The sequence below is a fragment of the Phocoena phocoena genome, chromosome 14 (assembly GCF_963924675.1).
Source record: "Phocoena phocoena chromosome 14, mPhoPho1.1, whole genome shotgun sequence".
NCBI classification, from domain to species: Eukaryota; Metazoa; Chordata; class Mammalia; order Artiodactyla; family Phocoenidae; genus Phocoena; species Phocoena phocoena.
Genome location: NC_089232.1, coordinates 38978755 through 38996479, shown reverse-complemented (window position 1 = coordinate 38996479; position 17725 = coordinate 38978755). Strand labels below are relative to the sequence as shown.

Sequence of the window (17725 nt, the reverse complement as noted above, 5' to 3'; positions counted from 1 at the left end):
AACCTTTGCTCTCTGAGGTATAATTTATAGTAATATTTGACATGTATTATCAAAGTAGCTATAATATTTTCATTTTATGAAAATACATACTTATCCACCTAGGCAGAATTCTGGTTATTCTACTTTCTTCTAAGGTACAATATGATATATGCTTCAAACCAAACAATTTTAAAGCTCAGTATCTAGGTGGAACTCTGATATATTCAACTTATATGTAAATTTATATTTAATTAGGAAAATGACATTTGTGACAAGATGTGAAGAGGTAATTCACTTTATTCAAGTTACATAGTTAAAAATAGGTTGTTGTATTATGAGGGAAGCCTTGATAAATTTTTTCCCAAAAACAATTAAAAAGGTTCATTTGAAAGCATTGTCAGTGCTGATAGCTGCTTGAAAAACATGAATGAACAGATGTCTACATACCTCAGGAGTCAATTTTGCTATTGATGTGAAAAGCATAGATACAATCTAAAACAAAACAAAACAAAACAAAAGGGATAATTTCAGAATATTCTTCCACAAATTACCAAAAATCTTTAAGACTGTTTCTCAGCACTTACATGTTCTGCAAGTCGATTATTGTATCGACAAAGGCTGAAAATCAGATTACAAGTTTGTCTTATATTGATGCCATCACGAATATGTTGAAACAAGAAGGGAAATCCCTGTTAAAAGCAAAAGTTGTTCATTTAAGAACTATTTTGTTGTTATTTTTGTGATTATCAAGTGGTCTAATATTGAGACGGTATTACCTTTCCTCCTGTTAATGCCGCCATGTCAGTCTGTGATAATGTCAAATGCCTGAAAGAAAACATTAGTGGAAATAAGTTTTTCTTTCCTCTATACTACTTTATAGCCATTTGCATCATGACACATAACAAAATTGTTGATTCAATTACAAGTGTACCAAGCTACCATCATAAAATGATTTTTGAACTTTCTGCTAGCTAGACTTGCTCACTAGACATCTTTTAGACAATTTTTCAAAATTCCAAGATTGGTACATGGAAGTCCAAATCTACTTTGTTTCCATTTAATTAACTCAAAATGTTGGTGTACTGTAACACGAGGATGGGTCTAATTTAGAGAGCTTTTTTTTGACATGAGAACCTTCAAAACAAAACGAACTTCTAAGAAATAGAGAATCTCACTTTCAAGTTTAAAATTACTGCATATTTCTTTAACTTATTATAGAAAATTTCAAACACATACAAAAAAAGAATACTGTAAGCATCCCATCACTCAGTTGCAAATTACCACCTTACGGTCGGTCTTGATTCATCTGTACCTCCTACTTGTTCAAATATGAACTATTTTGAAGCAATTCCAGATATGTTATCACTTAGTCCATAAATTTCAATACATATCCCAAACATAAATTTCAAAAACATAAACAACACTACCATTATTCACACCTAAAATAAATTAACAATTTCTTATTATCATACAAGATCCAGTCAATGTACAATTTCCTCAAGTTTCTAAAAAAATTTTTTTATAATTTGTTTGAATCAGGATCCAAATGAAGTCCTCTGTTGACACTGGTTGAAATGTCTTTTAAATCTCTTTTAGACAACTGGTTTCCCCGATTTTGTTTTTATCTTGCAATTAATCTGTTGAAGAAAGCAGGTGGTTTAACCTGTAGAATTTCCCACATTTCCATTTTGCTGATTATATCCTTGGTGTGTTGTTTTAACATATTCCTCTGTCCCCGTATTTCCTATAAACTGGTAGTTATTAGATCTAGAGACTTGATCAGATCTAGGTTTGACTTTTTAATCAAGAATACCTTAATAAACGGTAGTGTGAACTTTCATTAGGAGGCACACAATGAAAAGCTGTCCCTCTTTTTGTAATGTTTTCAGCCCATGATGATCATTTCCTAGATCCATTATTGCATTTGGGATGCAAAATATTGATATCCTAATTCCAGCATTACTTGCTCATTTATTAGCTCAAATACCTCTATGACGATGAACATCTCTCTCATTTACCATTTGGTTGCCATGAAGTATAATTCTTGCAGGTAAGATAAATACTTGATATTGTTCCTTTATTAATAAGTTTCCAAAATTGTTACTTGGTTTCTTAATATACTCCAAAAGTTGTCAATAATTTTTAAAATTTTGTCTTTAGGTATCATTATGAATTCATGGATGTAAACATCCATGATGTGTTTTAGTCCACTTGCAGTTGTTATTACTATTATTGATGTTCAAGTTGTCCAATCTGTAACCAGTAGAAACCTCCTTAAGTTGACTCTTGAGACCTTTTAACATGACCTCAGTAGTCTTTGATAGCCTCCTTGCTTTCCAAAATGACAAAATGTTCGAGGCTTCCCATTCATTTCTTGCCCAAGACCTGGAATTGGCCATTTTCTCAAGGAACCTTGATTTTTTTCAGTGGGAAATATTATCTAGATGCCAGGGTCACTCACTGATTTTTGGGTTGGAGAGGATTTGTAGGCCTTTTCAGAAAATGGAGATACATAATACATTTTTTGTTTGCTTAAGACAAAATATACCATGAACTCTACTGATATTCCCAAATTCAAATTTAGTTTTGAAGAAGTTATGTAAACATCCTACAATTTTATATTTGTATTTCTCTTTTCTTTTTCTGAAAATCTTGGTTTCTAATGACATTAACAATTATCTATTTGTTTTATTCTATAATACAGTTTCAGAATAATAATTCTAATTATACTACTACTCACAATATAATTAGTAAAACACTTGAGGATAATTTTACAATTCTTTTTGTCCTTCAGGTACATCCCACTAAAAATTACAGTTAAATCAATGTGTTCTAAAGTCACTTTAATTCCTCTCCAGTGGCTATGTCACCAACTCAATATACAGTTAGGCTCATTTATTTCAGTCTGCTTTTGATTTTTAGGGATTGCATTTTATTAATTTACTTATAATTATAGAAAACATTTACATGATTCCAAAGATAAATCTAAAAAACAAAACAGTGTACTATATTCAAAGAAGTCAAACCTTCATTCCTGTCCCCTCCAGCCTGTTTTCCCCTCCCCCAACCACTGGAAACTTAACATTTATTTTTAAAAATTTAGTCTTCAATTAGAAAAATAGTCAGTTCTTGTTACTTGTAGTACTTACGTTCTATAAAGAGCTGCGAACACTGAATTAGTGAACACTGAATCACTGCTCATAGGGAAAACATACACTTAGGTTCCTGTGAACCTCTGGTCATAACACTTTCATCAATAGATCAATATGTTACCTTGCATAATGTGTGTTTCTGTTTAAAGACACCTGATTTAATGTTGACTCATTAGCACTGAATACAGAGCAAACAGCACTGTAACTCAAACCTGAATGAAGCTTATCTAATGTGTACTTTCTCCTTAAGGCATATTATGGCCTTCTTGAGCTTAGGAACACACTAGACAGCACTTGGCACTATGCTTGGGACCATTTTTAAACAGCCAAATCACCAACAAAAAGCATAAATGTGAGAAATGTGGCATATATTGCAAACAAAAATTTGTTTACAATTTGAGCACCGAAACAAGAAGGCAGAGTGTCACCATGTTTGACCTCAGCTGGAGAAGTGTGTGCCAGGTCAACTCCAATTTTTTGCCACTCTGTACATTCTGAAATCCACAAATCACTGTAAACGCTTCACAAGTACTGATTTGGGGATTACAAATAAATTTAAGTAGGAGAATTCACAAAGCGGAGATCCATGAATAATGTGGCTTGATTGCACACGTGCGCGCACACACACACACTCTTCTCTCTCTCTCTCTCTCACTCACTTTGTGTCTCACAGCCTCCCCTTCTTAAAAAGTAGCATACTATAGGGAATTCCCTGGTGGTCCAGTGGTTAGGACTCAGTGATCCCGTAAGCCATGCTGCGTGGCCAAAAGAAAAACCAAAGTAGCATACTATATATACTTTTGTCCACCTTGTTTTTTTTTCACCTCAGTGATATGTATCTTAAAGAACTCTCCACGGTGGTACACATACAGTCCATACTGCCTGGTTTTTTTCTGCTATAGAGTCCTCTATCAAGTGGATGCTCTGTTTCTTCAACTTGTACCATCTTTGTGGACATTTTCAGTCTTTTGCTGTTTATAAACACTGCTTCAATAAACAGCACTGCACATACATCTTTTGGTGTTTTGGGAACAGAATCCCAGAAGTGGGGTTGCTAGGTCAAAGGATGAATGCACATATAATTTTGCTAGATATTTTACTGTAAATTTCTTCAATGTATATTTCTAACATGACTCAGGCAAAGTAAGAGTTTGGTACAAAGGATCGAAATACTTATGCTACAAGAGTTGATGGAAAGTGTTGTTATTATTTAAAAGGAATTAAGTAACAAAAACTACTGAGTTAATAATGGTAAAACAATTATGTAAAAAGAATAAAATCAAACATGCTTTAAGCATTTTGAATGTTGAAACATTTCACCTTTCGGAGCGAGACTGTTCAACCAAAAGAGCAACTAAAGCTATCATTTTTTCAAGAGCAGCTGGCCTGTATTTTTCTTCTGCCAGAGAGAGTATATCTTCTTCCTCCTCCTCTTCTTCCCCTTCTTCCTCTGACAACACTTCAACTTGAGGCTAGAACATAACACAATTCATTTTTAATATATTATTTTCTAACATTATGTTGAGAGAAAAGAGCTTGATTGTCTCACACAACAATGCAGGGTAGACAGTGGCAGGACCATGTATCATGAAAAATAACCACTCAAAGGCCTAACCTTATTTAAAAGTCTAAACCACATTCAGGACAATTCTAGATTTAATAGGCAGAACTGTAAAGAACAATAATTCCCAATACTGTATTTACCTTACCTAAAGATATAAATTCTTTAATAATAATTTTTTTTCTTATAGGCAAGCTCTTTGGAAGATAAATTAGGAACAAAATTTATATGAGTATGATAAAATGGTATTTCATATTTAATAAAAATACCAGTTACACAAATTAAGGAATCCATATTTGCAGTTTTCAGATAATCCAAACAGTAGGTATTTCAAAGAGATACTCATTTGGGGTTTGAAATGCAACGTTGAAAAGATTTTATGATCTAACAAAGCAAAAGAAAAGCGGTCTAAATAAGTAGCCATCTAGGTTGAAATTAGATAATAACAGTACGTATTTGGAGAACCATTACAGCACAGTGGCTAACAGTTTCATTCGGGAGTCTAACCAAGGATCAAAGCCTAACTCACTGTGATCTAAAACAAGTTAACTTCTTTATGCCTCAAGTTCCCCATCTGTAAAATGGAGATAACAACAGTACTTACCTCTTAGGGTTACAACAAGGATTAAATAAGATAGAGCAAATAGAGCATCCAATCCAATGTGGTCATTACAGACAACACAAAATTGATGTAATAGTTTTAATATTATGAACTGAATTTTTGGAAGACTGACAGACTTAATATAGCAAAGGGCTTTAAAAATATGGCCAGCAAAAATGTTCACCAAAACACAAAATGCTACTGTAAGACCCTAAAGCAGGTGATGGCCATTTTGCCTAAATTTATTTGCTTTGATCCAGGGCCATACCAATGAAATTTACCCCTTGACTGTTTCTTCTCTTGCTATATCCATTAAAAATATCAACCAAACTTAGACCCTTAAAATCATTTAATATCAGGGCTGGAAGGGACTTCAAAGGAATCCAGTATCTTTCTATGATGCAAACTTGAAAACATGGCTCTAAATCCCTGATATGAGACAGAACCGTACTTACATTTTCAGGCCCTTTGGTTCCCATGTAAAAATGTACCATTGTAGATATGGCTTGCAGTGAAAGCAAAAACTGGCTCTAAAAATAAAAATATTGATTTAAAAATATAATATAAAAACAATTAAGTTTTAAATACTGAAAATAAGTACATAATATCAGAAATAAACAAGATATAGCCTCACCTCTTCTTCACCCATTTTGGCAAATTCGTAAAGGAAGGCAAAATATTCTGTAAGATGTTTACTGTGAGGCTTTACACCATGTTCCATGATTAATAACAGAGTTCTCACAAATCGAGTGACACATGAACGACCACCTATATCTTCTACTGAAGCATCCATGTCATCAGACCTGAAAACACAATTTTATACATCTTAGAAAAAGTATGAAGTCTGGGGATAGATATTTTGGGAGGAGAAATATTTTAAAAACCTGAATTTATCTCTTTCATCTTTGCAATAATGAATACGAATTACAATAATACAAAAAGTTGGATTCCAGTTATCATGTCTCGCTGAAATCAAAACAAAAAGACTAAGTCAAAGTTACTTGTAGAGGATTTTGAAAATGCAATTAAATAAAAATAAAACAAAAGTATTCCTTCTTGATTTATATTATTACAGATTATTTTTAAATAGGAGAACCTAAATATTTCAGTGTGGATATTTAAAAATACTTCGTAGGCAGATCATCAAAAAACTTAAAAATAAAATGTTCAGGGACTTCCCTGGTGGCCTGGTGGCTAAGACTCCGTGTTCCCAGTGCAGGGGGCCCGGGTTCGATCCCTGGTCAGGGAACTAGATCTCACATGCATGCTGCAATTAAGAGTTTGCATGCTGCAATGAAACTAAGACCCGGCACAGCCAAATAAATATGTTAAATAAATATGTTAAATAAATAAATAAAAAAGTTCAGTTCAAAAGGTATACTTCTTACCCATCTTCCATTCCTGGCTGTAGATAGAGATGAGCATGCACAGGTCTAAGTCTCTGAATCACATGGATACACAAACGCTGAAACATCTATAGATGAAAAGATAGGACAACCTAAGAGTCAACTCACATCAGGTAACAAAGACACTGCAAAATGAACACGATTAAAAATTCTGCTACCCTGGGCTTCCCGGGTGGCGCAGTGGTTGAGAGTCCGCCTGCCAATGCAGGGGACACGGGTTCGTGCCCCAGTCCGGGAAGATCCCACATGCCGTGGAGCGGCTGGGCCCCTGAGCCTAAGCGTCCGGAGCCTGTGCTCCGCAACGGGAGAGGCCCGCATACTGGAAAAAAAAAAAAAAAAAACCTCCTACCCATTTATATTTTGCCCACAGATTATCTTTTGACATTCTAAAGCTTTCCTGGAGTCTCAACTACAGACTGAAGATAAAAGGTAGAGTTAGCTTGAAAAACAATTTTATAAGGGAAAAAGCAAAAACAAACTATAGGTTTCAGTAATAGAGATTACCAAATACAAAGCTTCATGAAACCTCCTTTACTAGTGGAGATACAGAGGAAAGAAAACTTGGCATCCATCTCTTTCAGAAGAGTGGAGTGGGGCAGGACAGCTGCTTATTAGAATTTCAATGACTAAGAGAAGGAAATGCAATTTAAGTTTATCCAAAAAATATGGATTAAGATATACAAATGGCCAATAAGCACACGAAAAGATGTTTACTATTATTAAGCAAATGCAAACCAGAACTACAATGAGATACTACTTCACACCCATTAGAAAGGCTAAAATTAAGAAGACAATAAACAAATGTTGAAGAAGATGTAGCAAAACTGGAACCGTCACAGATTGCTGGTGGGAATGTAAACTGGTGCAGACATCATGAAAAAAAGTTTGGTAGTCCCTAAGAATGTTACAACCCAGCAGTTCACTCCTCTGTATATATCCAAAAGAACTGAAAACACATGTCCACACAAATATCTGTACACATATGTTCATAGCAGTGTTATTCAAAACAGCAAAGAAGTGGAAACATCACTAATGTTCATCAACTGCTGAAAAGATAAACAAAATTTGGTATATAGAATATTACTTGGCAATAAGAAGAAATAAAGTACAGATACAAGTCACAACATGGGTAAACCTTGAAAACATGGTTAAATCAAAAAAGCCAGTCACAAAAGACCACATACTGTGTGATTCTATTCAAATGAAATGGTGAGAATAGGCAAACCCACAGAGGCAGAAAGTATATTAATGGTGGCCAGGGGCTGAAGAGAATGGACAGGATAAAATGGAAGTGATTGCTCATAAGTATGGGATTTCTTTTGGGGGTGTTATAAAATTAGGTAGATGATGGTCACATATTTGGGAATATACTAAAAAACACTTAATTTTACACTTTGAAAAGTTTTGCTAAATTTTATGATATAAGAATTGTATCTCAATTATAACTGAAAGTAGCATATTTCAGATTAAATTTTTAGTTTTGTGTCATAAATGCATATGTATTTTTCTTCCTTGTTAATTTTTCCAATGATTTATGAAAAATAAATTGATTCATGTGACAGCTGAGAATCTGTCACAGAAATAAGTTATACACTTATTCATTTAACTTTCAAGGCCATTACAGTACCCTACCATGGTTAGAATACCTAAGGATCTGAAAAAGAATCAGTACAACTCATACATCAAAGTAGGATCTGAGAAAATAGGCAGTTATAGCTATCTTCCTGTAACCAGGAAATGTGAATGATTTTAATCACTTGACTGGAAATGATAGCTGATTTGCCAAAAGAAGCTGGTGAAAATAAGAGCAAAATGACTTTTGTGATAAGAGGTCGATCTTTTCAAATTACTTCCAATGCTGGGTTAAAATATATTCACAGGCAAATTCAGAACAATTAACTTGAAAGACACTTCTTTTCCAAATAAATTTTTTCTTACCTGTCTCACAATTTGATTAGGGCACTTAATTAGTATCTGCATTGGCCACCAATCATCATCAGCCATGCGGTCCAAAAACCACTGTAAGTAAATAGTGTGATTTTAACATTCAATCAATACTTGTCAATTGGGATAAAAATCACACAAAGATTTTAATTCTAGTTGACATTTGAATTCTTTTAAATTCTTACCAAAAAAGATTCTTCAATTGGTAGAAAGTGTAAAATCTAAAATGCCTAAAGTCATAATCAAGGTCATCTCAATACAGAATTCCATGGATGTCATTTACATTATAGTGTAGAACCTACATGATGACAACCTGCAGTTCTTAATAAAGTCAAATACTATTTTCCTCTTAGACTTCATAAAGGTCACATTGCAGAATTTTTTGTTCCTATTAATAATATATGATCTGAATATGATAAACTTTCTGTTTAAAACCAATTTATGTTCTGTCGATAACAAAAAACACTCTTCTTTACGCTAAGACAATTTCCCATTAATTTCAAGATACCTCTTAATCACATATTTAACTCCTCTATTGAACTGTACTGCCTATTTATGCACACACATAATTACTGACAACTGTAGAGAATTTTAACTCCTTGACAGAGTTCCAGAGGCAAATCCTTAGTGAAAAAACTGAAGTCACAACTTTATTAAAAAAAACAACAAAAACAAAAAAAATTTCACTTAATCAAGCTTCTGCATCTACTGAACAGTTTTTTTTGTTTGTTTGTTTTTGTTTTTACTGAATAGTTTTTTAAAAATCATGAGGGGGGAAGGGAATAGAGGAATATGTTAAATAACACCCAAAGGATGCACTAGATCAAAGCCAGCATGTGGAAAATCCTGCAGAACAAATGAGAATGTGGTACAGAGGGGAAAAAAAAAAAAAGAAGGTAACTACAGTTGCTCCTTGGTATGGAGCCCCAGCATACACGAAAATCTACAAATACTCAAGTCCCATAGTTGACCTTCTGTATCTTAGGTTCCTCTGCATCCTCGGATTTAACCAACCACAGATTGTACGGTAGTGTACGTACTTACTGAAAAAATCTGTGTATGAGTGGACCCACACAGTTCAAACCCGTGTTGTCCACGGGTCAACTGTATTATAGATGAAAAGAGATTTACAAGACAAAAGCAAAATGTGGACCTTGTTTCAATACTAATTCAAACAAACCGACTGAAAAAAATTTTAAAAAATAATCGTTCTAAAAACCTTCTACATATGAAAATATCTTCAACTAATTTCATCTATTGTACACTATGCTGCTGTCTCCCACTTCTGGGAATTTATAAGACCTGCATTCCTAGAAAGGCACACACCACTCCGGGAGATCATCACAAATGATAAATGATAGTAAGATGGCAATATGGCTAAGTGTTTATTACCTGTGTGCATACTATCCTTAGGGATGTATGTCTCTCTTATAATGTAATATGGGAAAAGATAAAATAGGACGTAAACTGATCTACTGGGATATATGCATTTTTTCTAAGAGGGGGAAGGGAGATATGCATTTTTCAGTATTTTCTAGTAGCATGCAAAAGTAGTTAAGAAATAACTGGTACAGTTCTGAATTTTCTATACTTTTTCCTTCCAATACATGGTGGGGGGGAACCTAAGGATTTTTAAGTAACTTAAAAATCAATTATTTAATCAATGTAATGAATTTGATACATTAATTATAAATTTCTCTTGGCAATCAAGTAATTTTAGGAACAACTTACACTGGCTTCCTATGATTTATAATAGATAAAACAATTTTGTTATATCATCTAAGTTAAGAATAAAAGAAAACAAGAAAGTGAATGTTAAGCTATGCATTGTTTGTTGAATCATTCACCTCACCTCACAAGCTGCTTGGCTATTATTAAATTGTTTGGTCAACAGTTCAATCCACTGAAGCATTGTGGGCTAAAAAAGAAAAAGAAGTTACTGAAGGTATTAGGTGATATCTGAGGCTTCCCTGGTGGTGCAGTGGTTAAGAATCCACCTGTCAATGCAGGGGACACGGGTTCAGGCCCTGGTCCGGGAAGAGCCCACGAGCCACAACTACTGAAGCCCGTGCTCCACAACAAGAGAAGCCACCACGATGAGAAGGGTGCGCACCGCAATGAAGGGTAGCCCCTGCTCATTGCGACTACAGAAAGCCCACGTAGTAACGAAGACCCAACGCAGCCAAAAAAAAAGATATGAAAAATGACATGAATGGCACAAAAGTTTACGAAATAGAACACATACCTTTTCTTTTGAATGAATAAATGTCTCTAGGACAAAGGAAGTGCTTAACTGCAAGAAAAGATAAAATTAAGCAAAAAAGATTTAATTATTTTAAAGTCACCAATTTTGAAGAAATTACCTAAGTCTATACATATATTACCTTTGCTGTCATTAAGGACACAGCTTTAGGATCTGGTAATGTACTGGGAATACAACTACACAACTGCCACATAAACCTAGAATTTGAAAACAATAGGTTAAAATTCTTACGAAATAAGATTTTTTAAAACTGTTAACAAAAAAATCTTACTAAATCTGCCAAGCTTACCCAAAATATGTATGTTCAAAAATGTTTTTGTCTTGAAGAAACTGCATGTTATCATGCCAAATCCACTGAAGAAAAAAATGTTAACATTAGACATCAGAAAGCATTTGCTTCATAACATTTTACCAATATTTTTATTAGACAAAATAAGACTTGCTCTAGAAGAAACAAAAAGTATACATGCACTTAAATTCATGTTGACTTTTTTCCAGGTAAATGGAATATGGAAGTAGTTACTAAACCTAATCCAATTTATCATTACTTATCTGGTTACCTCAAGCAATCAGGTTGTTTCTTTTTTTTTTTTTTTTCAATTTATTTATTAAAATTTTGAAAGTAAGAACTCTGAAATCCCATCTGTCTGAAGAGCAAATATATCATGAATAAAATTATGTTAACATTGATAACATACATGAAAACTATGGTAGGCTGATATTCTGGTAACAACAGGTTATGAAAGACAGGTTTATGTTTAAAAGCTGGCAAAATAGGGCTTCCCTGGTGGCGCAGTGGTTGACAGTCCGCCTGCCGATGCAGGAGACACGGGTTCGTGCCCCGGTCCAGGATGATCCCACATGCCGCGGAGCGGCTGGGCCTGTGAGCCATGGCGGCTGAGCCTATGTGTCCAGAGCCTGTGCTCTACAACGGGAGAGGCCACAACAGTGAGAGGCCCGCGTACCACAAAAAAAAAAAAAAAAAAAAAAATTGGCAAAATAAGGGACTTCCCTGGTGGCACAGTGGTTAAGAATCTGCCTACCAATGCAGGGGACACAGGTTCATGCCCTGGTCTCGGAAGATCCCACATGCCAGAGAGCAACTAAGCCCATGCGCCATAACTACTGAGCCTGTGCTCTAGAGCCTGTGAGCCACAACTACTGAAGCGCACGTGCCTAGAGCCCGTATTCCACGAAGAGGAGCCACCACAATGAGAAGCCTGCACACCGCAATGAAGAGTAGCCCGCGCTCGCTGCAACTAGAGAAAGCCTGCGTGCAGCAACGAAGACCCAACGCGGCCAAAGATAAATAAAATTAAAAAAAAAAGAAAACAATGCGAAAAAGAAATTCATGTTTACTTATAGATCCTGTATTTATTGAAAAAAAAAACCCAAAACCATGTGTAAGTGGACCCTCGCAGTTCAAGCCTGTGTTGTTCAAATGCCAACTGTACATCATTAAGGTTTTATGTAAAATTTCATTTTATTTCACATGTGGGTGGCTATCTTTAAATACCGTTGGGTCCTCATCTACAACATGGTGTACATCTGAATACCCTGGGGACACAAAGTCTTGCACATAATGATTAAAATCTATTTTATTTTGCTATTATGATAGCAGTTGAAATAAATCTTTGTATAAATAGGTGAGTTTAATAGCTTGGCATCTAGTGACGCATCTAATTCTGCTGGTAAACCTAATTTAGAGGGTTTGGAAGAAGATAATATTCTTGGCTCTTTATCAGTAAATGACAGGTAGGCAAGATACCATTAGAAGTGTTTGGGGGGCTTCCCTGGTGGCGCAGTGGTTGAGAGTCTGCCTGCCAATGCAGGGGACACGGGTTCGTGCCCCGGTCTGGGAGGATCCCACAGGCCGCAGAGCGGCTGGGCCCTTGAGCCATGGCCACTGAGCCTGCGCGTCCGGAGCCTGTGCTCCGCAACGGGAGAGGCCATGGCAGTGAGAGGCCCACGTACCGCAAAAAAAAAAAAAAAGAAGTGTTTGGGGAACAAAATCCACTCAGTTTTAAGACTTGACCACAATAGTGCAAATATCAATCAGTCAGAGAGTAAAAGTTTAATTGTCTACATGGAAGAGTACACTTGTATCAGGTATACCTTTCTGGAGATTTATTTTTTTTACTTTTGGCCGAGTCAGTTTACAACAATGACACAACATACATTGAGTGTGCACACTTTTTATAAACCCCTAACATTATCACGTAACTACATTATGAAACGAAGAGAGCTCATTACTACAAATGAGACACATATTAAAATATATATAATACATATTTTAAATGCATTTAAAATACACTGTACACTTGTGTATAATATGAAGCGTAAGAAAAGGAACATTCACAGTCCTACCACCCAATCCAAGAATATCACCAACCATACAAGTTAATTGTGAGCTTGAGCTTATTCCATCAACCATTTTTACCTTTCTTATTTTTCTTCAGTGTTACTATAATTGTTTTCCACTCCCTTTAACCTCTTTCAGTTTACATTCACCTGTTGTATGTCAGTATTACCGAGACTATTTGTGAACAGGGTTACGGTCTACCTCGGATTACAGATACTAATGATGTTGTTTATATAGCCTGCTTTTATATTCTAGAACTAATACTTGCATAAATACTTAACATGCTTTTAAATTGCTGCTAAAGTTAAATTAACTCATACCTCTAGTAATTCAGATGAAACATCAAATTTGTATTCTTTGCCATTTTCTTCCTCTGGTTCCATGCGTTTGTAAAACAGCATATAAGCACTGTGTGTCTTTAAGAGGGAAAAAAAAGTATATTTTCATTTTGACATAGTATACCTATAAAAGTAGATAACATGGAAGTCAGAAAACAATGTACAATTATACATGAAAGAAATGGTTACCTTTTCGAAGGAGAAATCCATAAATTTATCTGTAACAGAATCATAGGTCTTGGTCTGTTTAAAAAAATGAAAGTTTTCCTTCTTTAAGAAATGGGTACACTCAGCTATATTTATATATAAAATACTTCATAAATAGCTATTTTATACTTTATAGCAACTTTGTAAATAGTTCTCAAATAGCATTATATGCAGAAAAATCTTTAATAGCAGTTTTTGGATAGGAGTAGTACTTTAAAAAAAAGATTCAAAACATTTTTAAGGTACTTTGCCATCAATAATATAAAGCTAAATAAAATGGACTTGCAATCTGAAAAACTACTTTTTAAATAAATCTTTATTGGAATATAATTGCTTCACAATACCTTGTTAGTTTCTGTTGCACAACAAAGTGAATCAGCCATATGCATACGGACATCCCCATATCCCCGCCCTCATATCCCCTCCCTCTTGAGCCTCCCTCTCATCCTCCCTATCCCACCCCTCTAGGTTATCGCAAAGCACCAAGCTGATCTCCCTGTGCTATGCTGCTGCTTCCCACCAGCCAACTATTTCACATTCGGTAGTGTATATATGTTGACGCTACTCTCACTTCGCCCCAGCTTCGCCCTCCCACCCCATGTCATCAAGTCCATTCTCTATGCCTACCCCTTTATTCCTGCCCTGCAACTAGGTTCATCAGTATCATTTTCTTTTTTTGATTCCATATATGTGCGTTAGCCTACGGTATTTGTTTTTCTCTGACTTACTTCATTCTGTATGTCAGAGTCTAGGTCCATCCACCTCACTACAAATAACTGATTTTCGTTTTTTTTTATAGCTGAGTAATATTCCATTGTATATATGTGCCACATCTTCTTTATCCATTCATCTGTCAATGGACATTTAGGTTGCTTCCATGTCCTGGCTATTGTAAATAGTGCTGCAATGAACACTGTGATGCATGTCTCTCTCTCTTTTTTTTTTTTTGCAGTATGCGGTCCTCTCACTGTTGTGGCCTCTCCCGTTGTGGAGCACAGGCTCCGGACGCGCAGGCTCAGCGGCCATGGTTCACAGGCCCAGCCGCTCCACGGCATGTGGGATCCTCCTGGACCAGGGCACGAACCCGTGTCCCCTGCATCGGCAGGCGGACTCTCAACCACTGTGCCACCAGGGAAGCCCTGGTGCATGTTTCTTTTTGAATTATGGTTTTCTCAGGGTATATGCCCAGTAGTGGGATTGCTGGGTCATATGGCAGTTCTATTTTTAGTTTTTTAAGGAACCTCCATACTGTTTTCTATAGTGGCTGTATCAATTTACATTCCCACCAGCAGTGTAGGAGGATTCCCTTTTCACCACACCCTTTCCAGCATTTACTGTTTCTAGCTTTTTTGATAATGGCCATTCTGACCGGCGTGAGGTGATACCTCATTGTAGTTTTGAGTTGCATTTCTCTAATAATTAGTGATGCTGAGCATCTTTTCATGTGCCTCTTGCCTGTCTCTAAGTCTTCCTTGGTGAAATGTCTATTTAGGTCTTCCGCCCATTTTCTAACTGGATTGTTTGGTTTTTTTTTGATATTGAACTCCATGAGCTGTTTTTATATTTTGGAGATTAATCCTTTGTCTGTTGTTTCATTTGAAAATATTTTCTCCCATTCTGAGGGCTGTCTTATTGTCTTCCTTATGGTTTCCTTTGCTGTGCAAAAGCTTTTAAGTTTAATTAAGTCCCATTTGTTTATTTTTGTTTTTATTTCTGTTACTCTAGGAGGTGGGTCAAGAAAGATCTTGCTGTGGTTTATGTCAAAGAGTGTTTTTCCTACGTTTTCCTCTAAAAGTTTTATAGTGTCTGGTCTTACATTTAAGTCTTTAATGCATTTGGAGTTTATTTTTGTGTATGGTGTTAGGTAGTGTTCTAATTTCATTCTTTTACATGTAGCTGTCCAGTTTTCCCAGCACCACTCATTGAAGAGGCTGTCTTTTCTCCATTGTATGTTCCTGCCTCCTTTGTTGTAAATTAGGTGCCCATATGTGCCTGGGTTTACCTCTGGGCATTCTATCCTGTACCATTTATCTATATTTCTGTTTTTGTGCCAGTACCATACTGTCTTGATTACTGTACCTTTTGGTATAGTTTGAAGTTGGGGAGCCTGATTCCTCCAGCTCCATTTTTCTTTCTCAAGATTGCTTTGGCTATTCGGGGTCTTTTGTGTTTCCATATGAATTGTAAGATTTTTTGTTCTAATTCTGTGAAGAATGCCATTGGTAGTTTGATAGGGATTGCATTGAATCTGTAGATTGCTTTGGGTCGTATAGTCATTTTCACAATATTGATTCTTCCAATCCAAGAACATGGTATATCTCTCCATCTGTTTGTGTCATCTTTGATTTCTTTCATCAGTGTCTTACAGTTTTCTGAGTACAGGTCTTTTACCTCCATAGGTAGGTTTATTCCTAGGGATTTTTATTCTTTTTGTTGCAATGGTGAATGGGATTTTTTCCTTAATTTCTCTTCAAATATATAAAACTTAATAAAGTGGGCATGCAATCTGAAAAACTACCTTTTAAAAGAAGAGTTTTGCACTGTTTACTTGTTTATCTTTTCTTTTTTTTTTTTGAGGAAATATTCTAGGAATAACATCTAGAGATGCAATAGGTTTAGTTATGGCTTCAATGGTAACTCATTATTTCCTTCCTTCTTCTACTCATTTTCCAAGTGTTAGGAATTTGTCTAATTTTCCTTTTCTATTCAGAATAGTACATAAGAGCATCAAAGAGCAGTTAGGAAAGCCTTTTCATTAAAATCCAGAATGTGACCAGTTATTTCACAATAAACATGGCTATTAAAGGGAAATATAACTTTATCTGAGCTTCTTTATGAAATAGAAATTACTTTTTAATACTTGTGAGAATCAACAGGCTATTTTTAAAGTTTTCAGAAAATTGGTACTAGGGTAAACTGCATATAAAGAAGTGAAATTATTATAACACTACTCCAACCTAATTGTCTTTTCTTATATCTTAACTGATAATTACAAAACAGATAATCTTTTTCTATCCTGTCACTAGTAATAACTAGGTTGTTGCCTCTGTTATTGAAAGCACTAAAGGAACAATCTTTAAAGTTTAGCTTAAGCCAACTTCCTTGTCAAAGATTTCTCATAGTAAGTACTTACTCAATAAAGTATTCAATAGAGTAATTTCTTTCTGTTCTAATCCCAAAGCATTTAAGTAAACAACTTATTTAATCATGATGTCTTGTGGAAATGTAATTCAATTCCTATACTATTATTTTTCAATTGTAAGTCTTAACCCTTCTTAATCAGACCCTCTTAATCAGTTGAAGAAATAGTAATTTAAAATATATTTTCAAAAAAAAATATCTTCCAGTGTCTGGTATATGCTCCAAACATACTAAGCTATACTAAACAAACAAAAAAAACATTTTAGATTTAATTATAGGAATTAAGAGAAAGTTACATGACTCTGCTATTGGATTTTATGATACTGCAAAGCACTTAGAAAGTCATGAACCATTTATAACTTTTGAATAAAACTTACCGTCATCTCTCCACCAAAACATTCAGAAGCAAGTTGAGCAGAATCAAAAGGTTTTACCTCAGCATCATTAAAAAGATACCTAAAGCAGAGCATATAGTATTGATCAAGTATATATGTAATATATCTGTATTGTGCCTCTTTTTAAAATATTTAGATTACATTCTAATATATTACAAATATTGATCAAACTTATTAATATGTGGTAAATTCTAACTAAGCTCTTGTTTCGGCAATTCTAATCCACTAGAAATTGGGAATATAATTTCACAACACACTCATAACCACCTTAAAATCTGATAGATCTATTCATAACCTGGGAGTAACAAAAGAGTTCATAAAAGCAAGGAATAAAAAGTTTGCATAACTTTCTAACATGTAAAGCTATCGGACAGAA

General features: G+C 35.0%; 1 protein-coding gene across 1 annotated transcript in view; it reads right to left on the bottom strand.

Annotated features, from left to right (window-relative positions):
- The window catches only part of USP34 (ubiquitin specific peptidase 34), a 184399-nt gene that overhangs the window by 28293 nt on the left and 138381 nt on the right, over positions 1–17725 (bottom strand). Inside the window, 15 exon segments of the mRNA XM_065891660.1 lie at positions 427–471; positions 564–668; positions 756–804; positions 4452–4603; positions 5749–5823; positions 5928–6096; positions 6682–6767; positions 8638–8718; positions 10496–10561; positions 10889–10936; positions 11028–11103; positions 11196–11260; positions 13589–13684; positions 13796–13849; positions 17332–17410. Of these exon segments, the coding sequence (XP_065747732.1) occupies positions 427–471; positions 564–668; positions 756–804; positions 4452–4603; positions 5749–5823; positions 5928–6096; positions 6682–6767; positions 8638–8718; positions 10496–10561; positions 10889–10936; positions 11028–11103; positions 11196–11260; positions 13589–13684; positions 13796–13849; positions 17332–17410 (1246 nt within the window).